The 27685-nt window shown below is 42.0% G+C and overlaps 1 protein-coding gene across 5 annotated transcripts in view; it reads right to left on the bottom strand.

Annotated features, from left to right (window-relative positions):
- CNKSR2 (connector enhancer of kinase suppressor of Ras 2) overlaps window positions 1–27685 on the bottom strand; it is a 362143-nt gene that overhangs the window by 217653 nt on the left and 116805 nt on the right. For all 5 annotated transcript variants that reach the window (XM_045012122.1, XM_045012114.1, XM_045012050.1 and 2 more), the window contains exon 5: window positions 15973–16014. In XM_045012122.1, the coding sequence (XP_044868057.1) occupies window positions 15973–16014 (42 nt within the window). The remainder of the gene's footprint in view (window positions 1–15972; window positions 16015–27685) is intronic.

Genomic DNA, 27685 nt, shown 5'->3' on the forward strand with positions numbered 1-27685 from the left:
GTCGTGTGGAAAGAACAGTATGTGATCATGTAATTAAAGACTCTGTCACAATGCATATCACAAGGGGGCCAAATTAAGGTTGCACAGGCAACCTTAATTCTGGCATTTTCTAACTTCTGAGTGCTAGACTTTGCAACCTTAATATGCTTCTTTTAACATAGAAATTGCACACACTACAAAAATCAAAGGTTTAAGAAAAAGCAAACTGAAAAAACATGTGGCATCATATTGACACCCACATGGGTCATCAGAAGGTTTTATCCACCTTTAGATCCACCACACAAACCTGTGCCACTTGAGTTAACAGGGTAACTGATAGCAGCAATAGCTTGTTATCCTGTATGTGGAGCAACCACTAGAGGGGGAAGAGACACACACTTCATTAGTGGGCTTCACAGATATTTGCTGACAAAAAGGAATGGCGCAACTCAGGAATCTTGGGTTCCACTCCAGGATCTGGAGGGGAGCATCCTCTGCTGGGCACAGATGTCTTCCCATTCCCTTTAAGTCTGATCTGTGCTACCCTTTCCCCTTCCAACTGTCCCTGTCCTGTTTCTTCCCCACCCCAGTCCCACTCTCCTCAACTAGCCAGTACCAATCTCACTCCTCAGGCTTCTCAGCCCAGTTGCAAGTCTCCTTGCCCAGCCAGTCCTAGTTCTTCCCCCATTCTCTGGCTCCACTCAAATCATCCCCGTTCCCCCCACACCTCTGGTTCTCAGCCCCACTCTCCTTGCCCAGATAGTTCCAGACTCCGCTCCCCACTGGCTTCCAATCCTCCCCTTTTTCCCTTCCTCATTCCCAGTCTCCTTGACCAGTAAGCCCCAGTCCCCCCACACCTGGCTCCCAGTTCCAGTCTTCTTGCCCAGCTAATTCCAATCTACTCCCTCCCAACCCCCACATTCAACCTTGAGTCCCAGTTTCCCTACCCCTCACACCCCAGCTTCCATGGCCAGTATTCTGGCCAGGAAAGTCTCTGAGAGCACAGGAGAGAGATACTCCCTGCTCTCACTACCAATACCTGGACCTGTCACCAAAATGGCCCAGAGCAGCCAGGAACCGCATTCACAAAGCAAGTTCTGCTCAGGCCTCTGCAGTCCCAAGATGAAGCATGCTAAGTGCAGATGGAATCTTTAGGGAACTAAACTACAATGTTCTAGCTTGTCTCTACTGCGCAAAGGCAAACTGATTTTTCAAAGTCTTATAATTTGGCCAAATTTGGATGGATTTTCATGGAGACAGCAAAAGGCTCATCCCTGACACAAGGCACACCCCTGTCAAATTTCAAGTTCCTGCTCCAAAGCAGGGGGGCATTACAACTGTTCAAAAGGTGAAAAAAATTGGCCACATGGGCAAAACATATTTTCCTCCAGCCTCATTCTCAGAAATATTTGAACCAGTTGGGCTGACATTTCAAAAATCAAAACCAAAAAATTTAACCTGAAGCAGACACCCAGTCTGGCAAAATGATAAACAACAGAAAAAGAATCTTATAAATGGGAAGTGTCAGGCTATCAGCACTGCCTATAAAATGTGATTATTAAATAAATAATAATAATACATCCAGTTACTCTGAAAAACACTTCAGAGACTGGATGACTCGGGGAAATGGTAACAGGATATAGATGTTGCAAGTCAAGGCTACCGAAGGTTAGCCTTGACAGAAGATTGTTACCATCTGCTGGCAGTGATCTCTGAAGAGAGTTGGTGGACACAGTTCAGTTCCTGTCCAAATTACAGTTGTTACTCTTATTGGCACTCTTAATAGACAAAATAGGATTGAAAGGGCATGGAGATGGAACAATCTTCTCAACTCATGCTTCAGGATCTCAGCTGGCCACCTACAGGGGTCAGGAAGGGATGTCTCCCCATCCCCCAACATATTCTGGATTGATTTTTATCTCCTTCATTTGAAGCTTCAGGGATGCCCATGGCTGGAGTTGGGACATTGGACAGCGATGGCCTCTGAGTTGGCACCAAGTATTCTCTCTCTCAGGTGCTTGGTTGGCTGGCTCCTGCACATGTGCTCATGGTCTAACTGATCACCATATGTGGGATCCAAAAGGAATCTTTCCCCAAGTCAGAATGGCAGAAAAACCTCCAAAGTTACATCTTCCTCTGTAGTGTGTGTGTGTGGCTCACTTGCCAGAACTATCTAGGTATAATTTATGTAATCATTCTCTGCCTTTGTGGGGGTCTTGGGCACTGGTGCACCTCAGTCCCTCCCATGTGACACATAACAGTCTAGTCTCCCATGGGCTGTAATAAATTGGTCTAATTTTGGTTGTTGAATTTAGTGTATGGGTGCTCAGTAGTGTTGCTGGCTTGTGATGTACAGGGGGTCCTTTCTGCTCTTAAACTCTGTGACTCTAGGTTCCCACTCCTGGAGAGGGGGAGCTAGGCTCAGCACCAGGGGACAGGAGCCACTGCTCCCAGATGAGCATGGGGCGGGCTCACTCTCCAGCCCACCACCAATGACCCATCATTCAAATATGCTAAGGTCTGTTATAAAGAGGGTGGTGATCAATTGTTCTGCGTGTTCACTGGATGAAGCACAAGAAGTAATGGGCTTAATCTGCAGCAAGGAAGATATTAGGAAAATGTTTCTAACTATAATGGTAGTTTAGTTCTGGAATAGGCTTCCAAAGAAGGTTGTGGAATCCCCACCTTTTTTTCCAAAACAGGTTGGACAAATCCCTGTCAGCAGTGGTCTAGGTTTACTTGGTCCTGTCACAGTGTACGGGATTGGACTTCATGATCTCCCAAGGTGCCTTCCAGCCCAACATTTCTATGACTCTATGATCCCCCTGGTTGCAAACCACTGCTGAGGTACAGGGGAAAATTTGCATTGTTGCTGCTCATTTTGTACCTTTGCTATGGATCAAGGACTTCAACCTGCAAGAGGTGCCAGCACTTTCCACAGCTGAACATGCTAATTTAAGAAACAAACATTTAATGAATTCTGAAGCAAACAATTCTTGATTTCTTAATACTTATCTCCACAAACATTCCAGAGAGTTTAACAGTGGTTGCTTCTCAGGATCAGGTTTGCATGCTTGGACTTAAGACCATATAAGACTTTGCCTGTTGCTGTAAAGTAGCATGGAATATACCTTTACTTCAAGCTTTACCCAAGCTTTCTCTGACTTTTCCAGCCTTCCCTGGAGTTTGAAGCTTGTTTGATGCAAAAGGAGCTAATGCCTGAGGGGAAACAGGGGAAACTAATTTTGTTTGTACTTGATGAAAAACAATGCACTGTTGTTGAAATTGTGCATATGGACAACCAACTATTTTTTCCCACTGTATAAGAAAAGTAGACAAACAGCACTCTTGTGTTAATTGTATTATTATAGGAAATTTAGGAAGTTATTAGTATTCAATACAACAATTCAGCAAAAGATACATCACAGAAATGTCAAGTTTCATTGAAAACTGATACCAATATAAAGCACCTGTTTTCAGGAAATAGACATTACCTTTTATTATTTTCTAAAACTGCATTACTGATTAAGGAAATTTTGCTAATAGTATTCATGATGCTTTATCATACTTAATGCTATAATTGTCGATTCCCTACTGCAGTGAAATTTATAAACACCTGGCAGGTATTTCAGTGGTTGATGTGTTTGCTGATGTAGCAAACAAATTCACTGAACATATCTGATCCTCTGTCTTGGGCAGCAAATTCTAGACATGCTCCATTTGTATTGTCCAAGGAAAAAGAAAGAGTAGACGCTGGATGAACTTCTCTTTGTACATCTTATCTTCACAGATTGTATTAGTGTTTTCTTATGACCTCCTTCTGAACACAGGTTTGAATTTGTGACATGGGGGTGTTTGGGGTGGGGGGTGGGGGGTGGGGGGCGGAGGTAAAGAAAAAGTGTTGTCAGAATGACTGGGCAAGGAAAAATACTCTGCTCTTTTCAAATACCCAGGAAAGTCTAGAGGGAAACGATTGATGAGGAAAACTCTGCACTTCAATGTTGAAAGGTAAAGGGTATGTTTCAAGTACAATATGAAAATATCTAAAATAATACAAAATATATATGCATGCTTGTCATTCATTACAGTTGCAAAAATTAACAATGACCAGAATTAAGAATACTAGTTAGTAATTACAATAACTAATAATTGCTGATTATGGGTTCCATTCAGTTGTGCCAGCTTCTCTCTCAGAGCAGCTGAGGGGGGTACCAAGGGGAAGAAGCGGCAAAAGTGACTAAGCAACCTTTACATCTTCCTTTTATGGGGGACAGCAAACAGCTCCCAGCACAAGTTAGAGGAACCACAAAGCTACCCTAACTTATGATGGCTAAGACAAGTCCCCCTTGCGGTAGATGTCTGGTGATCAGTGGCATGTACCACACTGCAGTTCCCCATTCTCTGGTGCCCATCAACATTCCCTAAATCAGCTGCTCATTAAGGGCTATTTTAAAGGTCATTGCACAAAATGACCTTACAGGAAGCTGAAGATTCAGACCAGCAGTCTTACAAATAACTTCTGAACTTTCCATGATATCCTGTGCTACAATGAAATCAACCGGTTACTGCATTCTAGTGAGCAGTACAGATTTTACATAACTATGGTATTGACAAGATCACTAACAATAGTGGTAAAATCTCATACTTTTATTAGTTCATTTTTAAATGTGTTTAAGTGTTTAAACTTGGTTCTAAAATAGCTAGTTTGTTTTAAAATTCATATTCAGGCTGTTTAATTTTAATTATAACTTAAATATTTCATAGTTCTCTAGCCAACAGAACATGCTTCAAAAAATTTCTCCATCTTTGCAAAGTCAAATTCCACAGGAAAATTTCTTTTGTTCCCTCTGAATGGTAAATGAATGATTATCCCAAAGCATTATACTAGAAAAAAAATGTGTAGAAAATAGCTGCTAAGTAGATTTTAGCTCAAAGTCTCCTTTCTATAATCAGTCCTGCTTGCTTTGTTTTTAACATTTACAGTATCATTTCATGAACTAGATGCTCCCATCACATACAGCATTACATAATAAGGATGGGAACAATTAATTATTCTCCAAGGCGTTTGCACTTCTGGTATTTCAACAAAAATGTTCTCTGGACAGACTTTCCACAACCAGGAACACAACTTCCAGAACACCATCTTTACATGGATCTAGAACAGCTTTCCACATTAATCTTTTCTGGAGGCTTCCATATGTAACAACATATCTCAAATTAATCAGTGTTATTTAAGGGCTTTATATATTGATTAGGAATGTATCTACACAGTACAACAGATCTCCAGTTATTTTAAATAGTAACTAAAACTGGTAAAGAACACTTGTGATTTTTTTGATCCACTGGATTTCAAACCCCATTCTTCTCAGTTAAATAATTTCTATTGTTCCTGTTGCTATTCAGATGTATTTAACAAGTATGGCTTGCTAAGCAAAAAGGTAAGCTTGTAAAACTCATTCTGAGGAATCAGAGATCAATACAGTGAACAACTAAGGAGGAGGAAAACATAGCCGATTAATTGTCTGTTTTCCATAATCTTTTTTTCTTTGATTCTTATCAGGTATTTGGTTTATAAACACAGAGTACTTTATTAGCTATGGTAATATTCTGATTCAGATTAAAAATGCCTTTGCTCTACTATTTTAAATTACAATTTCTTGAAAGGCAAAGAAATAGATTTAATCCCTAACAGAAATAAAATTATGATTTGTGGTGCTCACGGAGGCTATGTCTGCACTAATAGCAGCATGTCAAGTACATACACTGCACACAAACCCTCACATAGGTATAAACAGGAGTGTAGATCAGAGGCACTGCATAGGTGAGAAGAGTACAGGTACACCAGAACCTCAGGGGATACACCCTACATGACTCTCTTCACATGAAAGCAGTACCTCCCATGTCTACATTGCTATTTTTAGCAATACAGTGTCCCGATGCATCCCCGCTGCCATAGCTGTTCCCCGTGGCAGTGAAAGGCTCCAGCAGTGGGGAAGCAGCAGAGAAATGCTCTGACAGCACCCCACTGCTGGAGCCTTTGCCCGCCGCAGGGAGCTGCCAGAAAGACTTTGGCAGCAGGAAACGGCTCTGGCAGGGGGGAGGCAGTGAGACACTAGGTTGGTAAAAAGAGCAGGGAACTGCCAGAGCCTTTCCCCACTGCCTCCCCAATGCCAGAGCCTTTCCTCACCATAGTAAAAGTCTCTGGCAGCAGGGAACTCCTGGAGCCTTTCCGATTTGCTTCCGCCTGCCAGGGCCTTTCATTGCTGCATGTAGCTACACATTGCAGTGCGGATGTAGCCTGCTTTTCACTGAGGCATGCAGCTACATGTATCCTACACATCACTGACAGCATAGATAAGGTTGGCTGGTAAACATCACTTTAATGATGTTTAATGATGAATAAACTGTGATATTCAAAATTTACTATCAGTAAAGTAAGTTATTAGAATGTGATCTAATGTTTAGACATAACTGATAACACATTCAAGTAGATACCTGTGCAATTAAGCACTCTGCCCACACTACAGCCCAAACTGTGATCTCACGGCCAAGGAGGTGAGGAACTAAGACAATATTCACTGGGATCTCAAAAACAAATCATGCTGTCAGAACTATAGCTGCTTTAATATTTCTGGTCTCATTAAAACAAATATAGGTCAGCATTATTCATGAAGAGCAAAACCACCATCTGAACTTTCCATGACTGTCCAACAATTAATGTCCTATGTTAACTAAATATTACATTGCGTAGCCAAACTAAAAAAATCTAACGAGTGTCACTGTTGTAGCATCCAAGTAATTTATGTAACTCTGTACAATTACTCTATTTTTGTCATTCACACTTTGTTTCTCTCTGTAATTACATTTACCTTGGACTAAGTTTTTTGGAGTCATCTGGAACCAAACATAGGTACTGCCACACGAGATCGGACTAGAGACCCATCTAAACCTGCATCCAGTGTCTGACTGTAGCCAGCCCCAAATGCTTCAGAGGAAGGTGCAAGAAATCAGAAAGTGGTTGGTTTATGCCCTGAAGCATAAAGGTTTATATAGCTCATTTATTTTTATCCTATTTAGTGAAATTGTAAATGTTCTCATTATTCCTTTTTAAAAAATTCCATCTAAAATATTGGTGGGAATTACATATTGTGGCAGTGAGTTCCAGAGGCTAATTGGTATTTTCATCATTTGTTGATTTATTGCCTTTCAATTTAATTGAATGTTACCGTGTTCTTGTATGATAAAAAGAATTAACTTTTTCTTTCCACATTTTTTTTGCCTCATCTTTCCTCTTATGCACCTCTAAAACTTTCTCAGTTTTTCTAATCATTTATGGGATTCTTTCCATACCTCTAATCATTTTAGTCACCATTCTCTTGGTTTAACCTCCCCTCAAATTATGGCCTCATCTTCTTTCTAACCTTCTTCTCCACACCCACTGAGCACACCGTCTACACCAGGTATTTTATATTCCTCACCTTTAATCCCATTCTACGACATCTCAAATCTTGTTTCCACTCCCTGCACTTCACTGAAACTGCTCTCATCGAGACCTTCAATGACCTCAAAGAGCTTTCATCTTCACTCTCCTTGAACTTTGACATTGTCCACTATATTCTTCTCAAAATCCTATCATTCCTAGGTCTTCCTGACCCTGTCCTCTCCTGTTTTTTCCCCCAAGCTCTTGGATCACTCCCTCAAGGTCTTATTTGGCGGGTTTTTCTCCACAATTCTCCCTCTTTTAGTGGGGGCCCCTCAGGCCTCTGCCTTACCTCTTCTCTTTTCCTTTCTCAGAAATGTGATTTTGACTTCCCTCTTTGAAATGATGACTCACAAATCTGTGAGTTTGCTGCAGACTTGTTTTCCTCCATCCATACTAAAATTTCAGCCCCTCTCTGACATCTTTTCATGGATGTCCAACTCAACCTGGCCAAAAGCAAGCTGCTGACCTTTCCCCAAAGCACCCCCATCTTTCAATCTCACTGTATTCTTGCGGAGAGCATCCTCATCATCCTATTACTCAAGCCCATAATTTCAGGTTTGTTTTTTTTTGACTCTTTTGCCCTCTCCTTTGACAAAACATCCAGTCTGTATTTAAATCTCAACATGCCTTCCTGCACAACTTCAAGACCAATCCTTTCCTCTTTGCCCACGTTGCCAAAAATCTCAGACAGTCTCTGAACATCTCATTCCTTCACTACTTCGATCTCCACCTTTAAGGCCTCAATGCCTGCAACTCTGCCTCACTCAAATCTATTCAAAGTGCTGCTGCTAAAATAATCTTCCTCACCCCTCTCTCAAACTCCCTCCATTGGCTTTCCCGTCTTCCATTTCATCAAGAACAAATTTCTCATGCTAACCATCAAACCCCTCCCAAAGTTGAGCCCTGCCCTACCTGTGTTTTCTATTATCTTATTACAAAGCCAGCTTCCAGTCTCGTTTTACCTACTATGCCAGCTTCAATCACCTGTTTGTCTGCTTCTTCCACATGTACCTTCACTCTTTTCCCTATGCCATCCTTCATATGTGGTGATATCTTCTAAGGAAAATCCATAAAGTCTCTGCCTTCATCTGTCTCCTCAAATTCACCAGAAAGCATACAGAAAATTGCCATCTGATAACAGGTAGGTAGTTGGCAACTTGTGATCCCTGCTACTGATGGGATGAGAACCAAACACGCTGATAGGATGCTTTGCATAGGTTATATTTGTTACCTTGTGCTTTGCATAGGTTATACTTGTTACATTGTGATCCCCACCTCCCTGCTTGACCTGCTTCATCTTGTCTTTTAGTCTGCAAGTTCTTTGGAACAGGTACTGCCATTTACTATATTTATACAATGCCTTAGTGCAGGGGTCGGCAACCTCTGGCACGCGGCTCGCCAGGGTAAGCACCCTGCCGGGCCGGGCCAGTTTGTTTACCTGCCGCGTCGGCAGGTTCGGCGGATGGCGGCTCCCACTGGCCGCGGTTCACCATCCCAGGCCAATGGGGGTGGCAGGAAGCCACGGCCAGCACATCCCTTGGCCCGCGCCACTTCCCATAGTTCTCATTTGCCTGGGACAGCAAACCGTGACCAGTGGGAGCCGCGGTCCACCGAACCTGCCGACACGGCAGGTAAACAAACTGGCCCGGCCCGGCAGGGTGCTTTCCGTGGCAAGCCGCGTGCCAGAGGTTGCCGACCCCTGCCTTAGTACAATGAGACTCTGACTCAGTTGATCTCTCTAAGCACTGCTGCAATATAAATGTTATATATTTCTGCTACGTTTTTCTTTTGAGAAAGGGCGACCACAACTGAACTTCATGTTCCAGGTGAGGGCGTAACATAGATTTGAATAATGGCATTATACTATTCATGTTATTTCTATACCATCCTTTGTACATTCTAACACTGTTTGCTTTTTCAACACCTAATGAGCAGTGAGCAGGGAATTTCATTAAATTGCCCACAATGACATCTAGATCTTTTTCCTGAGTGGTTACAGTTCAAATTATGCATGGAAATGCACATTGAAAAGTATTTGTTAACAATTCCATTGTATCCAGTTTGCCTATTCACCTAGCTTTGTTAGATTCCTCTGAAGTTTTTCCACAATCTTCGAGTCTGGACTATACTAAATAATGCTGTAGCACCTGTAAATATTGCCACCTCACTTTTCACCCTTGTTTCAGACCATTGGTAAGCTCAATATATTTTCTTATTTTTATTTATATACATACACATACACACAAAAACAGCGTATAATCTGTGTGTGTGTAAGAAAAAATAGTTACTAACTTTTCTCTAACTGTTGTTCTGCAAGATGTGTTGCACACATCCATTCCAATGTAGGTGTCCACGCCCCAAGCACAGCTGCCAGAATTTTTTCCCTTAGTGGTATCTGTTGGGTAGGCTCCAGTGCAGTCTGGTGCCACATGCACACAGTGCTGGTATAAAGGGACCTACCGTCCCCACGCCCCTTCAATTTCCTCATACCAACTGACTCCAATAAGAGGGGACGGAGGGCAGGTCTTGGAATGGACATGTGCAACACAGCTCAAAGAACAACAGTTACAGAAAGGTTAGTAACAGTCTTTTCATCTTCGAATGCTTGCACATGTCCATTCCAATGTAGGCGACTCACAAGCAGTTGCACAGGAGGTGGGCTCGGAGTTCAAGTACAAACTGACTGGAAGACTGCACGGCCAAAGTTGGCATTGTCTCTGGCCTGTTGGGTAATGCCATAGTGCGCTGAGAATTTGTGCACCCAGAACCAGGTTGCTGCCCTGCAGGTATCTTGAACAGGAACTTGCGCTAAGAAAGCAGCCAAAGATGCCCAGGATCTTGTGGAATGAGCAGTCAGGTTAGCCAGAGGAAGAACTCTCGTGAGTTTGTAACATGGATACATAATATAATCCGAGATGGGATCCTCTGGGCAGAGATGGAGAGTCCCTTTATTCTCTCTGCTATCATTATAAATAGCTGAGGTGATCTGTGGAATGGTTTTGGGCCTTTGAATATAAAATGCCAAGGCCCATCTTACATCCAAGGAGTGCAGGTGCTGTTCCTCCCTATTCGCATGCAGCTTAGGGCAGGATACTGGTAGAAAAATTGGTTGGCTGCAGTGGAATTGTGAGACTACTTTCGGAAGGAACTTTGGATGCAAGTGCAGCTGCACTTTATCTTTGAAGAAGATTGTATATGTGGGTTCTGACGTGAAGGGTCAGCTCTCCAAACCCTCCTGGCCGAAGCAATGGCCACTAAGAAGGCCACTTTCCAGAAGAGGTACAACAGCAAGCATGTTGCTAGAGGCCTGAAGGGTGCGCCTGTAAACTTCGACAGGATGGGGTTTAGGCACCAAGGAGGGATCGGCTCCTTTACCTGAAGGTACACTCACTCCAGGCCTTTGAGAAAACTGCGAAAAGACTGATCTTTTGCAGTCTTAGGATGCAAAGCTGAAATGGCTGCCAGGTGGACTTTGATTGAGAAGGCCAGACCTTGGCTGTTTCAAGAGCAGAAGGTACTCCAAAATAAGTTGCAAGGAGGACTGTGCAAGAGGAATGCTGCACTGGAAAGACCAGATGGAGAATCGTTTCCACTTTACTAGATAAGTCACCCTGGTGGAGGGTTTTCTACTGCCTATTTAAATTCTATGGACCTGCTGCGAGCAAGCTTGCTCTTCAGGATTCAGCCATGGAAGTTTCAGGCCGTCAGATGAAGAGAGCTGAGGTTCACGTGGAGCAGCCAACTGTGGCCTTGGGAGATCAAGTCCCAGTGTGGCGGAAGCTGGATTGGGATCTCCACTGAAAGGCTTGACAGGGTGGTGAACCAGTGCTCTCTGGGCCATGCCAAGGCTGTGAGGATGACCCATGATCAGTCCTTGATCTTCAGCAGAACCTTGTGTATCAATTGACTGGGGAGAAAGGCATAATACAGGTGAGTTGTCCATGCTAACAGGAAGGTGTCCATAGGAGAGCTCAGGCTGTGGCCCTGCAGGAAGCAAAACTGATGGCATTTTCTGTTGCCATGGATAGCAATCAGGTCTATAAGGGGAGTCCCCCACCTTTGGAAGATGTCCCTTGCAATGTCCGGTTGAAGCGACCACTTGTGGTGAGTGGAGAAGGACCTGCTGACGCGATCCGTGAGTTGGTTCTGTGTTCTTGGCAAGTCAGATGTTTCTAGATAAATTGAGTGTGTGATGAAGAACTCCCACAGCCAGACTGCCTCCTGACATAATGGGGAAGAACGCACTCTGCCCTGCCTGTTGATATAATAACTGGTGGTTGTATTGTCCATGAGAACTGAAAACCGTCTTGTCCGTAATGTGGGATGGACCACCCTGAGTTCCCTGATATTGACCCCAGACCTGGAGTCCTGAGGGGCCTCAAGTGAGCTCCCCAACCCAATGCCTAGGCATCAGAGACCAAGGACACCAACAGTTGGGGCCTCGAAAAAGATACTCCTGCACAAACTGTGCTTTGGTTCAACCACCAGTCAGCGAATCAAGGACCTGGTGGTGTTGCAAGGGTGAATATACTGTGGCCAGCCAGACCTGGATAGGTCTGACACATAGCCTTATGTGTTGCACCACATATGTGCATGATGCCATGTGGCCCAGAAGGCTCAAGCATATCCAGACTGTGATGGCCAGATGTGTCTAAAGGGAACATATGTTCGAGACTGAGTGAAAACAATCCTCTAAAAGTAAGGTTCTACCCGTAAAGAGTCGAGAACCACCCCTATGAACTCTATCCTCTGTACAGGAATAAGGGTGGAAAAAGGGTCTGTTAGTAGGCCTGTCATACTTTCCAAGGCCACAGAATATGAACATCTTTGAACAGCACCCTGGCCTACGGGAAACCCCCCTAGGTTCCAAAAAGGCCATTGCATGGGTGCTGGTCCCCACAGTCCCAGAGGCCAAGTGTTCAGAGGCAACAGCAAGGTAGGAACAGATCAGGGAGCAGTGCTGGCCGTCATGATGGTGATGAGAGTAGGATCCCTCTTCAGACTCCAATGATGAAAACGAGCTGCAGTGGGGAGGACCAAGGCGGTGCCAACCCTCTCGGAGTCAGCAAACACTGCCACGGAGAGGTCCAAGCTAAGGCTACCATAAGGGTGGCCGGTAAGCTGGCAAACATCTCTGTGCTGCTCATAAGTACTGGCAGTGCCGAGTCCTGAATCGCCAGGGACCCCGGGACTGGAAGAGTGAGTAGCCACAAATGCCTCTGGGGTTGACAGTACTGCAAACTGACTGGTACGCTGTCAGCTGGAGGATGGCACTTCCCATGCCGGAGTTAGCGGAGCCTACGGGGATACTGAGGCTGGCGAAGGTGGCTGCTGTAGTGCAGGAGAGGGAGAGCAGCCCAACACGGATCTCGCTTTATCCAGAACCCCTTGCCTGCTTCCTTTTGACACTGGGGAACGACTCTTCTCCTGGTCCTTACAGTGCTTCTTCTTAGGGCACCACTTAGGAGGATCAGCGCCAGGACTCTCGACTGGTGGGAGGAGCACTCCACACCAAAGCTGAAGTGTTTGGTCCTGAGTCTGAACCTGGCTCCGATGCTGATCTTAGGGCTGCCTCCCAGAGGAAGACCTTCAACCTCGCCTCCCAGTCTTTCCTGGTGCGGGGTCTGAAGTCCCTGTAGATCTGGCAACCGTCTTTCCAGTGAGCTTCCTCTATGCACCTGAGACAGCTTGAGTGCGGGTTGCTCAAGGGCATCGACTTGCTGAAGCCTGGTGACGGAGACATAGCCTGGCACCGGGGCGTGGACAAGCCTCTCCAACCAAGGGCAGAGGCGTCCAAAACTCACTAACTACTAAAACTACTATTCACTCATGAGAAAGAGAAGAAAAACCAGTGGGAGAAATTGCCTGAGCAATGAGGGAAGTTCCAGCAACTGTCACAGGTGGTAAGAAGGAACTGAAGGGGCATGGGGTCGGCAGGGCCCTTCATACTGGTGTAATGAGTGTGCGACACCAGGTATCCGACAGATACCACTAAGGAAAAATAATCCAGCAACTGTGCTTGGGGCAAGCACACACCTACACTGGAATGGACATGTGTAAGCACTCGAAGAAGAATACTTCCAGCATGCAGCATTTCAACTTTTTGCCAAAGCTGCACCATTAAAAACTTCATTATTTAAATGCTTGTAGAGAGCAGTCAGTCAAAGATGACAAAGTCAGGCTTACTACAAATGCTAATAGTTTTTTGCCCCATAGGGGAAAAATGTCAGTGCAACTGAAGAATTCAAGACCTTTTTGTTCTGCAGTTATTGTAAAATCAAAAGTGTCAGCAGCCTAAAGAATTGAGCTTGCTAGGCATTTGATTTGGGAGCATTAAAAATATTTATAGAAAATCTTTTGTAAAGCTTCATATCCAATGAAGTAGAAATGAAGATAATTTACTTGAGTAGCATAAAGAATAGGTATCAAAATCTATCTGACCAGTGAAATAAAAAGTACATTGTAAGTGAAACCAATTCATTACTTGCTCTCAGGAACAGCACTATTTGTGGCTGACTTTAGAAACATTGTCAGTATTAACTCAATACCTACCAAAATACAGTCATAGTCTGACGAGCAATTAAATATCTTGCACTAGGGCTCCACGTTCATTGCCTCAATAATTTCCAGAAAAACTTTGCTCACACTTTTGTCTCTTCACCCCTCCATTGAGCAGCCCTTCAAACACAAACTGCATTTTGAAAGTCAGACGTATTGTCAACAGCAATAAAGATTATGCAAGTGGAACTTAGGAAGCATTTCTACTAATGATACATGAGCCAGGACGTGGAGGTTCATTCTCCCATAGTTTTATTGGGTCTGCAGTGGTAACAGCAGTAAAAAGTAGTATAAACTTTAAACTTTTTCATTGAAGTAAACAGATGTTACTGTGTATGCCTAGAGAGCAGATTTGTTGAGTCAAATGTCATTTTTACATAGCCATTTCTGTGACCATAACCAATGTAAGCAGAGTCAGGATGAGCTCTACCCTGACATCTGGTGGTGAATTATGGGGAGTGTGGAAAGGAATTTCAGGTATTTGCATTGGCACACCCACCCCACCTAGGATAGCCCACGGCAGCCTGGGATGGTTATTTTGACAGCTCTGGGATCCCCAATTTCTTTGTTATTGGGGTAGGAGGAATAAAGTGTTGTCACCCTGATTATGTGAATGAGGAACTATGCGACTGCTTTATAACAGAGATGTCTCAACACCAATTAAGTAGCACTTGCTAGACAAGGGACATGGGTGCCAAAACCCAGTGAATGGAGAGAGGTTGGGGACTGGTGTGTGTACCTGATGGTATGGGCCCCTTTTGAGGGCCTGGAACACCAATTGCACATCCTCCTCTCTCCACTGTTGAAGAGCAGAGCTAATTTTGAATCCATTAGGAATCCATCTAGAGGCTGCTGAGCTGACTTCACATTGGACCAATGGTGCACCAGAACCGGGGCTCCCCTACTACAAGCTGAACTCACTAAGAGCTGAAATCACTAAAAGAGCTAAGCTTACTGAGCTGAGATCACTGAGTGCTGTGTTAACTAGTGGGGGAGCCTGAAGATCTATCGCTAAGCAACTGGCAGAGCGGAGCAGTTTGCAGCACGTTGGAGCAGCCCACAGAACAGTGAGCGGAGTGGAGCGGTTTGCGGGGACAGCTGGAGCAGCTCATGGGTCGGCTGGAGGAGCGGCACAGCTGGTGGAGTGGAGCCGGTCGTGGTGAAGGCTGCAGCAGAGAGGTGGAGCAGTTGGCCCCGGCCCACGTAAGGTGTCCCTTAACACCCTGTGTGTGCCCCCCCATTTCCACCCAGGCTGGGGGAGGGGGAAACTCTGCAGATAAACTTTTGAACTCTGGCGTGGCACTGACCAGAGACAGAGACTTTTGGGTTGTTGGACTTTGGGGTGATTGGACTTAAGACCCTAAGGGGGAAAGGACAGTGCCAAACATACTTGGAGGTGGGTTTTTTGCTTAATCCTGTTTGTGGTGTTTCTCCAACATGATGCCGCATTGTTTCCCTCCTTTATTAAAAGGATCTTGCTACACTCGGACTCTGTGCTTGTGAGAGGGGAAGTATTGCCTCTTAGAGGTGCCTGGAGAGTGGTATGTAATTGTCCCAGGTCATTGGATGGGGGCTCGAGCCAGTTTTGCATTGCATTATTGAAACTGAACCCCTGGATACTGAACCCAGCCCTCGTTGCTGCCAACTCAGACGGGCAGAAGGGTTACACCACATTTTAATATCTGTTGCCTATGAGCAGAGATGGGCCCAAATCAGAGTTTGAATTGAGATGCAAGCTTCTCTAAAATTGAGGGGTATTCAGATCCAGCATCCTGCTTCAGGCATATCTCTATTTGCTAATGATTTCCCATGTTGCTGGTTATTAAAAATGATGCAACATGCCCAAATTAGTTCACCCTCACCACAAACTCTACTGCTAGGAAAAGAAAAGATAAAGTCATAGGTGTTACACAGTGGAGGTGTGTGTTTATAAAAATCCAAGGATTACTTACCACATGAAGAATTTTATTCTCCGTTTCATATACTGTACAATCCTGAAAAGAGAAAGCAGATGAGGGACATTAAGTCACTAAGTAAAACATCGCTATAAAAATTGCTTTTTTTAGGGTTAATCATACTGAAAAATTTATAGAGAAAACCCCATTTCAGTGTCCCAACTATGGTGAAAGGATTTATGTAACCCAAATCGAGATAGTAGAATAAGAAGGAAATCCTGAGTAGCAAAGACCTATACCTCTGGTTCTCCACCTTATTTTTGTTGAAATCCCACAAGATGGATTTTATTCCCCTCTCCCTAATATCGTTTTGTGCCATGCCCTACTACAGTCATGGCTGGCTGGTGTCTCTTTCTCCTCACCCATCTCTCTTTCCTCCTCCTTTCTCGTTTTATCCTTACTCTCCCTTAATAAAATCTTATTTCCTTTGTATCACGGAAACATCTCTCACCCACCAAAAACCAAAATGCAAACCAGCAAGCATTTCACTCAGTTTAAAATAGGTGTGAGAGGCTAAAATATTTCCCTAGTGCGGAAAGCAATTGTCCCTCCCATTCCCATCTGACCAAGGAAATGGGGAGAGGAAGTTGAATTATCCACAATACGTTGAGTTGAATCAGAGAGGGGGAAAAGTTTAGAGAAAAAGAGAAAAGGTGAATTGACTCATCACTCATGGACTTGGGGACATGGAGGATGGACAATGAAGAAGAAAAGTGAGTTAGACTGTTACACACACAGAGCGCACTAGGGGTTGTACACATGATCATTTTGCTAAGAACAAAAATGAGGACACATGGAAAGGTGGAGGATAGAGGATTCAGAGGTTGGATTAGGGACAGAAATCCTGGTGGATACAGAGACTAGGAAATACAGGGAAATGAGAAGCAGAGAGGAGGAATATTTTTGTGCATCTGAAATAAAATGTACGCTGTTGAAAGCATTACTCCAGTTTCAGATGGAGGCTTTAGTTTCTACTGTAATACAAATAATAATTCAAAAAATGGTGCTTATATTTTAAGTCTTACATTTCTTAAATGTTTCTCCAATAGCAATAGCATAGAGAGTACAAAATCAATTTTTGGCAGATATACCAGTGTGGGCAATTCTAAACCATGTAATATTTCTGGTGCTAATTGTGAAAACAAACAAACAAACAAAAACTAACCTGTTCTTAATTTTCACATGAACCAGCCCCAGTATAGAACTGCAGGTTAAGCTGGGAGCACTTTCCTAATAGTGGCTGTTTGTATTGGCAAGGCATTGCTAATAATGTAGCCAAATGAAAATCTAACAATTATATGCAAACATCAATGAAGCATCTGCATTCTTATCTGCAAATGACACGTTTCACCTTTAAATGTGAGAGGGCAAGTGAAATTTTCAATTTGGATATATTTATGTTTTGCAGGAATCATTTTGCAAAAATAGCAATGAGAAACTGCTAAACATTTTAGCAACATTTAAAAATCCAAGTGTTGCTGAGCAGATAGTAAACTATTCATATTACAAATTAAACTACTACAAATCAAGTAGTCAACTTAATGGGAACACAGTCTAATCAGTTATCTACTCTGAAGAAAAGGCTATTTTTCTTTATGTGCATGAATTACATAATAATACTGAAAACAAATAAAACGGTTCAAAATGAGCGTACTTAAACCATAATAATTAAAATATTTTTTTCTTCGTTTAACTAAAACATGAATGACTATATAGCAAATATTTTAATAACCCAGAGGAAAAACTATTAAATTGTGGGTAAATAATATAAGTCATTTATGATGAAATATCTATAGATATTTTAAGTAGAAGTGCTAAATTACACAATAATTTGCTCTGATTCCACTTTTTAAACCATTTAAAAACACACATACAAAAGAGAAAACTAAATAATGTATAAAATAATGGATTTATGTGGGCTTTGGGTTACAAAGTTTGTCTGCTGTTGCCCCTTCTTCCATTTCAGCCCAAAATGAATCAATCAGAAACTTTGCATCTAGGTAGTCATTGAGAAGCAGTGCTTCTGGTATTGGCAATTCTGCGTGAGAGACAACCAGCACATCCACAATATGCCCAAACCAGAAAAAAATTGTATTTTTTAAAAAAGCAATATTGTTTATTACAAACAACAGAAGACTAGCATTGCCACTCTGTAATGTAATAGTTAAATAAACATTAGAAGAAACCATATGTCCTGGGCTTGGAATCCAAAGAAAGGGGAGCAAACTGTCTAGTTCTGACACACCAATAACTACAATGCTAGAAATTGAAAACCAACTGGGAAATTCTTAGAATTAGTTTTTCTAGGTCTGAACAGAAAAATGTGGCCAAATGGACTTATACTCACTGCCAGTCATACATGTATGATGAATGGACTCACCAGCCCAAGCTTTACTGTAATCCTGAAACTCCCCAAAAAGACACGTCAAAGCTGAAAAAGCAATAAAATCAAAAGGCTGTATCTCAAGGCTTGTCTATATACAAACATTTACGCTATGTCTGCACTGTACCACAGTTCGGACAAGCAGTAAGCACCAAAGTGCTGCATTGTAACTCCCCTGTGTGGAAACTGTGAGTGTGACGTAAAAGGTTCCTAGTTTGCATTAACGTAGTTCTGTTTGAAAGGAACATGAGAAAGGGCACTAATTAGGGTGACCAGACAGCAAGTGTGAAAAATCAGGATGGGGGGGGGTAATAGGAGCCTATATAAGAAAAAGACCCCAAAATTGGGACTGTCCCTATAAAATCGGGACATCTGGTCACCGTAGCACTAATAGGTGATGCGGAAAGAGATCAGGTGATGGTCAGAGATGGGGGACTCTGCGAGAGAGAACACACATGTGCAGCGTTTGGTGAAGACCATGTCAAGTTAACAGCCTTTTTGGTGAATGGAAGAGTTGAACAAGGGCTGCAGATCAAATGAAGAAGTCGGAGCAAGGAGACGTGCAGCTAAGAAAACATGTGTCAACAACATGGAAGCTGAAGAGACTGAAGTTAAGTGTAGGAGATGATGAGGAAGAGGAAGAGAGTGACAGTAGTCCAAGTCAGAGAGGAAGGCTGATGGGGTAGGAACTAAATGCACAGTAGATGACAGAAATATGGAGGTAGAGAGGAGAGAAAAGTTGGCTATACTATTGTTCAAAAGGAGAAAGTTGGAAGGGTTTGAAGGAAGAGTTGGAAGCAGTAGGAACAAGAGAGCGGATGCCCAGCACCCTGACCACAGTCTGATCCAGGGCAGGGAGAATGAGAAAAGAAGAGGCCTCCAAGAGAGGACAGCTGCAGAGCAAGTGATACCGAGGATCTATTTTCTCAGATCCAGGAGTGGGAGAGGGCAAGGCATGGATAGTTTGCGGATGCTGTGGTCTTTTTTAGAAATGGAGTGTGTGTTCCAAAGAGAGCAAGAGAAAGGAAGGTGGGGGCAGCAAGAGGTTGGGAAGAGTGACATGAGAGGGGCAGAGATGCTGGTAGGGGCAGCTGAAGGAAGTGAAGATGTTGGGTAGAAGGGAGGGGCCAGGGTTAGGGAAAAATGACACCAGAGGTGAGGAGCTGGTGGATGTGGCATTTCCTAATAATTCCTAATAATAAGTCAGTGAAACTTGGCAGGGATGCAAGTGCCCATGTATGCTAGCAGATCCTAATGCAGGATCAAGGTCTTGGGTTCAGTCAATGTAAATCCCTGCCTCATATCATGTTTCATTTTATTGTTTCTAACTATCCCTGTAAATAAGTATTTCACTTTCTTGAATATCTCCAACAATAATTTCACAACACTCCTAACTTTAAACTAAATTGCTTCTGCTACAGTTTCAGTCTATTACTTTGTGTTCTATCCTCACCAACTATCAGAATAATTAATGCCAGTCATCTTTATAACATCCCTTTATAGAGAAGGAAATATTGGCCACTTATTATGGAGACACTTACAATTTGCAATACCCATTTCATTTAACAGTTTAATACACTTGAGAACTGAAAAGTGTTGCTAACTGCAAAATCAGCACCCAATTAGTGTTTTTAACACCGCACCACCCACAGCTAGAGAACCTTTTTTCCCTCCACACCTAGAGGATGTCCCACTGCTGAAAATTCCCCTCAAAAAACGATTCAATTAGGATATTTGACTATTGCAATTAAGTTAGCCCACAAGTTGAAGTTAAACTTTTTTTTCTCTTTAGAAAAGCAAGAATGAACTCTGTAGAAGCAGCTGGGAGCAGGCTAAGTATTCACAACATGAAACGAAAAGATAAGACTCAAGATAGAGGAAAGGATTACACATGCGGAAGAGGTTACAAAATATAAGTAAAGGTTAAAATGCAACAAAACAAAACAAGCCTATGGAAAGGTAGAATTGATTAACTTTAGATTTTAATATAATTAAAAATATAAATGAAAATATAATTTTAATACCATTAGAAAAGCTTGGTAAACTTCAGTACTGAAGCACTCATATACTGCACCCCTCATATTCCTCATAAACATTCTTCTGCATTCTGTCTATTAAGATAGTAAGGTCTTTAGGACAGAATGAAACTCATCTGCAAATGTCTAGCTTGCTTTGGGTATTACATATACTACAGAGAGTTTAAAGAGAAGTGAAGTGAATCTAGCCAAAATTAGATATACTGTATTTGACAGCAATGGACCAAGTAAAACGCACTGACATATACCACAGATATATATACACATTTCACAGACATACACACAGAGCAGCTTAGAGGTAGAGTCTATTAGAGTTTTTTCATGACTCTTTCAGGGCACCCCAAGTAATTACTTGGGGATTTACGTCCAATAGCTCAAACTTTCCCTGTTAAAGTTCAGCAGACCAGAGACGGCACATGCCCGAGGTTTTTCTTTTATAGCTGAAACAGGCTGGCAAGTGTTTTGAGCACAGCGTGTGTCCCCAGATTCCTCATTGTTCAGCCCACAAGGACCCACTCCTTGAAGTTAAAATTCTATTTCTTATGCATACACAGGTAACCCAGCTATATTCATTTACATAAAGCAATTGTTGGTCATGCATTATAACAGGGATAGATAAGCTGAAGACAATATAGGTAATATTCATTTGATTCATGCAGTATATACACATCTTGAGAATACACAACCAAATGCTAAATACAGACCTTTGATCTAATGACAATTGAGTATAGTTGCATACAGGGCTTTGGAGAAGAGCCCGGAGCTGGAGCAGCTCTGGAGCAATGGAGCTGCAGGTTTTTGCCATGAGTTGGAGCATAGCCAGAGCACAGCTCCAAAGGCCTGGTTGCATATTTAAGGTAATTAGAGTTAAAGGATACAAACATACACACAGCATCTTTCCTTGATCTCTTATCAACACAAATGAACAGGCCTATTAACCCCTTTTAACATCTCTTTGATACCCCCACACAAGTGAATTGTCCTGATTCCAATTTATATTTTTATAATTGGAGATATGCTAATCTCCTAGAACAGGAAGGGACCTTGAAAGGTCATTGAGTCCAGCCCCCTGCCTTCACTAGCAGGACCAATTTTTGCCCCAGATCCCTAAGTGGCCCCCTCAAGGATTGAACTCACAACCCTGGGTTTAGCAGACCAATGCTCAAACCTTGAGCTATCCCTCCCAATTCCTCTTGACAAACCTCTAAGATTCATATACAGGTTACTTGGCCTGCTGATCCTAACCTGACTGCTGGTTTGCCAGCATCACATATGCATTTATTGTAGTTTCCATTTTCCTCCCCATCACTAACTTTTATGATCCAATATATGTTTCCAGTGTCGTCTTCTCTCTCCCATGGTGTCTCTAATTCTCCTGATTATTATTTCCCTGTTCTATTTTCCACTTCTTTGAAAAAATAACTGCAGCAACATCTTTTTATTCTCTTGTCCACTCCTTTGAATCATAGCTTGTTGCAAATCATCTCACAATGAAGTGATACGATTTTACAGAACCACCAGCTCAAATAATATCCCGTGGCTCTAACATGCCATAGGAACAACACTCTTACAATTCCACTGAATTAACAGAGGGCAACATCCAACAAAAAAATCAAAGTTCCAGAGATAGGATGTTGCATAGGCTAGTGGAATCCAGATTTAGTAGCTAATATTCTTTTTATCAAATATACCTTTATGTACTATGGACTCCTCCCTTTGACTACATCTCCCAAGCCTCCTAATGTATGAATACATGGAAGTTGGCCAGGACAGATTACATAAACTGTTAATGAATGAATTGGGCGTACACCTAGGGCTCAATCCTGCAAGGTGCTGAGCACTGCGGCCCTGATCCAGCAAATCAGCTCTGCGCATGCTTCACTTTAAATGTGAGTAGTCCCAGAGATTTCAGAGGGACTACTCATATAAAGTTAAGCAGATGAAGTACTTTGCTGAATCTGGGCCAGAATGCTCAGCACCGAGCCTACAAGAGAACAGTTACATCAATACATGGAAACATTACCCGACAGGCTGAAAATAACTTGGACCATGTACCAATACCAAAAACTTTGCACTCAAGGGAACCTTATGGAAAAGAATAAGATGAATCTGGATTTCTGTGCCCAGTTGAAACAGATGTATTTTATATAGTTTTATATACTGAGTTGGCAACCTGCTGAAATTGTCTGTCATGGGCTTCACTTCTCTGAGTGCCTATGGCTATGATCTTGTGTCACAATATTGTCATTGCTCTTATTCTTTCTGTCCCAGTTTCAGGGTATTCCTCACCCTCATGTTCCACTCCAGGAGTGCCAAGCCAGGTCTCGGGCCTCCAGATGTCACCCCCCATCTCTGCGCAAGAACCTTTATACCAGTCCCTTCTTGACTGTTCCAGGAGTCACTCATAAGTCTTACGGACCTTAATAGGCTTTCACAAAGATTGGGGCCTCCCTTGGACAGAAGGCCCTGTCAGTTTGTTGGATCATAAAGAAACCAGAAGCCTGTGTAAACCCAGCCATTTATATCAGAAGCCCTTTCTTTGTCTGTTGGTCTCTAGAAAACCCAGCTTGAATAGTGTCTGAAGCCACCCCGGGGGTTGCACTCTCTAGAGTTGTTTAGTCTCAATGACTAGACTTACTCACCCCCCCCCCCTTCTTTTTTAATTCCTGTAGGAGATGTGATAACTCTCCCCCACACAGCAGAACACAATCATATGTGAACATTCATATATTGAATACAATGTCCCCCAAAGGTACTGGATGGGGTTGCAATATCTCTCACACCACACCACATTCGCTAGGCACTTGCTGCATCATCATCAGTTTGGCAGTCACAAGTACTTGTGAACCCTATGATTTTATTCCCATAACCGTAAAATTGTGCTAATTAGAAAATAAGATGCAGTCACTTACAAACAGTTATGGGATACCAGAAATGATAACACACAAGTAAATAATAAACTTTCATTTGTTAATTGCAAAAATAAATAAAATTAAATAAAATTAAATTAAAATTTCAGCCACATTACTCACTCTTAGATGAGGGAGTGCAAGAGTCAATAACCACTTCTCACATTTGAAGAAGGACTGTGTATATTCCTGGCCATCAGACGCCCTTATTCATTAATTTATTTAGTTCTTCCTGCAATACCATTTGTGTGAGAGGAAAATTTACAGATGGAGATCTGAGAAACAGATAGATTAAATGATTTGCCAGAAACAGAATCCAGGTCTCCTTATTTATTCCTGGTCTAGTGAGTTAATCATAAAATCATTCATTCCTCTCCACTTCTTATGGCGATGTGAAGTCAGGGTTGTTCAACCAGGCTGCATGGCACTAGGGAGGTAGAATAAACTGGAATAGAGAGTTGCAGAGCATAAGAATTTATCTATGAGAGGTCTCATCCCAAAGGCAGCTCTTGAATTAACTGCACTTCAGCTTCTTCACCACTGGTTTCTTTGCTTTCTTTCACAGCCTTCGAGAGCTTGCACAACTAAGGCACCCATGTATATATCTTTTATTATGTCAGATTTTCAGTCACTGAAAACCACACGAGATTATGAACATAATTCAAGAATGGTGATCAAGTCACTTGGGAAATACAAATGTCCTTCACGAGCAATTCAATCTACCCTCCACCATTACTCATATGAAGGCAGCAACTGAAATTTGTTTACTGCTTAAAAATGGTTGGTTGATAAAACTGCTTTTGCTTTTTGTTTAAAAGTCATATCAGATGTTCTAAACTAGATTACTATAACTCTGCCTCCCCCCTAAACAAAAACTAATGATTAATGACAAGAGGGATCAAGATGGTCAGGGACACAACCCTATGTTCCCAATGTCCCTACATCGCCAGTGGTCAGAAGCTGGGCCTGAACGACAAAGGATGGATCATTCAAAATTGATTTGCTCTGTTCATTCTCTCTGAAGTGTCTGGCCCTGATCACTTTCTGAGATAGGATACTGAGTTACATGGACCATTGATCTGACCTAGTAAGACTGTTCTTATGTTTTAAAATGATCCCTTCAAGACTAAAAGTAAAGAAAAAACTAGCCACAGAAACATTATAAATTATCTTATTCTGTCTGAACTCTATCACTGTAACTTTAATAATTACAGGGGATTAAAATGAGTGGGGGGCGGGCAACAATTTATTTTTTTTAAAAAGCACCAAATGATTTCAAGGTGATACTGCAGCCAATCTACATCATCAGTAAATCAGAGCAATTATTGCAATAAACACATGCACGTGTTTGATGAAAAGTTTATTTTCCTGTTTTTCCCTATACCATCTCCAAACAAATAATAACTGGGAGAAGATTAGTAAACTTTTACAGAACACTGAAGTCTTTAATTAAAGTAGAAGGTTTTGAAATGCTTTAATACTGTGTTTTCTTTCTGTAACTGTTCAGTACCTATTCTGCAAACCTGGCTTTTTAACAGTATATTATAATGTCTCTCAAAAAATTCAATAATAGTTTAAAAACCTTACCTAAGCAAATATGTTAAAAGTGCAAATCATCATTTCTTTGTACTTGTTAAGTTCATGTGTCTACTATCAATAAATATATTGCCCTAGATGAGGAGAGTGTACATTTTGTATGGGGAAGGAGGGGAGATCAAGAAATGGATATAGAATTACTCCCACGTTACTTTTACAAATAACACAAGGCAAGTGAGATCTGACAGATTAAATTATTTAATGTTCCTTTAATTATACCCAGAAGCAGTTCTTTGGGCCCTTCTGCTCCTCTAGTTACAAAGTCTATTATTCATGAGATTTTATAGGAATGAATAGTGACAATCCTTGCTGTATCTATGGGATATTTATAAACGCACCTAAACATATAAAGGTATATAGAGAAATCTCCATGAAGTAAAATGAAATGAATCTGACAAACTATTTGTCTCTCACACAATTCTAAATTATACAATAACAAATAGATATCAGTGTAGTTCTTTTCAGAAAAGTGACTCTAAACATGGGTTCTATTTTTATTTTCCCTTAATGATTTCCAGACTGTTTTCAATTTACAAATAAAATATACTTTTTCTAACTATCTGTCTTGCCTGCCCAATCTGGAATACAAATATCTAGCTGGGTCTTTTCCTTCTCATGCATAACCTCAAATACTAATGGTTCCATGGGTCTAATTAGGCCTTTCATTACACCTGTGAAAATCCCATTTGTTCACGCCATCAGGGGCTCATTCACCTGCACATCTACCAATGTGATATATGCCATCATGTGCCAGCAATGCCCCTCTGCCATGTACATGGCCAAACAGGACAGTCTCTACTCAAAAGAATAAATGGACACAAATCTGACATCAGGAATCATAACATTCAAAAACCAGTAAGAGAACATTTCAACCTCTCTGGTCACTCAGTAACAGACTTAAAGGTGGCAATTTTGCAACAGAGAAACTTCAAAAACAGACTCCAATGAGAAACTGCTGAACTTGAATTAATTTGCAAACTAGATACCATTAACTTGGGCTTGAATAGAGACTGAGAGTGGCTGGATCATTACACAAATTGAATCTATTTCCCCATGTTAAGTATTCTTACATCTTCTTGTCAACTGTCTGGAATGGGCCATCTTGATTATCACTACAAAAGATTTTTTTTCCTCCTGCTGATAAAGCTCATCTTAATTAATTAGCCTCTTACAGCTGGTATGGCAACTTCCACCTTTTCATGTTCTCCGTATGTATATATATCTTCTTACTCTATGTTCCATTCTATGCATCCGATGAAGTGGGCTGTAGCCCACGAAAGCTCATGCTCAAATAAATTTGTTAGTCTCTAAGGTGCCACAAGTACTCCTGTTCTTTTTGTAATTGTACTTGCAATCAGAGTTTAGCATACAATTTTCTTGCTGATGTACAAAGAATAGACCCAGTCTCTCTTTCTCAGCTGTTTGCTCTGTTGTGCTGTAAGAAGTTAAAAGGTCATACAAATCTGCACTTTACACTAGCAGTATCTTCTGTAGGGGCCTCTGGTCAGGACAGGGCTGGCTCCAGCATTTTTGCCGCCCCAAGCAGCAAAAAAAGAAAAGAAAAAAGCCGCGATCGGCACTTGGGCGGCAGCTCTACCACTGCCTCTTCATTATTTGGCAGCAATTCGGGGGCAGGTCCTTCCCTCCCAGAGGGACCGAGGAACCTGCCGCCGAAGATCCGGATGTGCCACCCCTTCCCCTTGGCTGCCCCAAGCACCTGCTTGGTGAGCTGGTGCCTTGAGCCAGCCCTGGGTCAGGAGTAACATCCAACCCTCCCTGCCCCCTAATGATCCATTATGGGACGGGCTTCATTTAGCTCTTCTAAAATCCTATATACCTATGGAGTATCACAGCTTTTTTCTCCTCCAAATCTAAGAGAGTCTTCCTCAACAAGATCCAGGCACATACCACCTTTGGAGTTTCTGTTTAGTCATTGTTGCTTTAGTTTCAAGGTAGGTGTGTCACTCCTCAGCTAAACATTTTCAGGTTGCTTTGATCTCTCTATCTGTGACCTCTCCATCTGTTCCCCTTTCACCAAGGTATTTAGACAGATGCCCCAACCCAGGTAATATAGCAGCCAATCTTTCATGCAATGTCAGTTGTATGTTTGGCTATTCCATTCCGGACTGAACTTGAGGCTTTTGATAAAAATCTCTAGGTTCTAATTTTTCTTGCATGCTCTTTACAATTTACTTCTTCAGAAGTTCATTTGAAGGTATATCACACAATTAACCGTTAGTCCTTCCTGCACCTGCCCTCACTTACTTCATCCCCAGTGCAATTGCCTGTGGGTTACAGACATCATTTTGGAATGCTAATTAACCTCCTTTTAAAATGTCTACTATATCTAGTCTAATGTTATACTTTGGAATCAGCTCTTTAAAGAGACATTCACCTAATATTTCAGTAACTTCATTTTAAGATTTCTTCTAAGAAGAAATTATTGACATTCTAAAGTTGATCTCTCACAGGAACCATCACTTTAAAGAGCAATATACAAAAGCTTTTCAGATAAAGGAAACATCTCATAAGTGAAATCAAAATATCCATAAGTAAGTATTGAAAGGAATGATTTTTCATAAATGCTCACGCTGGTTTAAGTCTGTTCACACAGAAGGCAACCAAAGTTTGCTCCCATTGACTTAAGTTGTAGAATTAGGCCACTGCTGAGCACTTTAGAAAAACTCACCTTAAAATCAATGAAAAATAAGAATGTAATAAACAAATAAATAGAAATAAGAAGAATTAAAGTGACCTGTAGTGCCAAATAATTTATATAACGTTCT

The sequence above is a fragment of the Mauremys mutica genome, chromosome 1, assembly GCF_020497125.1.
Source record: "Mauremys mutica isolate MM-2020 ecotype Southern chromosome 1, ASM2049712v1, whole genome shotgun sequence".
NCBI lineage: Eukaryota > Metazoa > Chordata > Testudines > Geoemydidae > Mauremys > Mauremys mutica.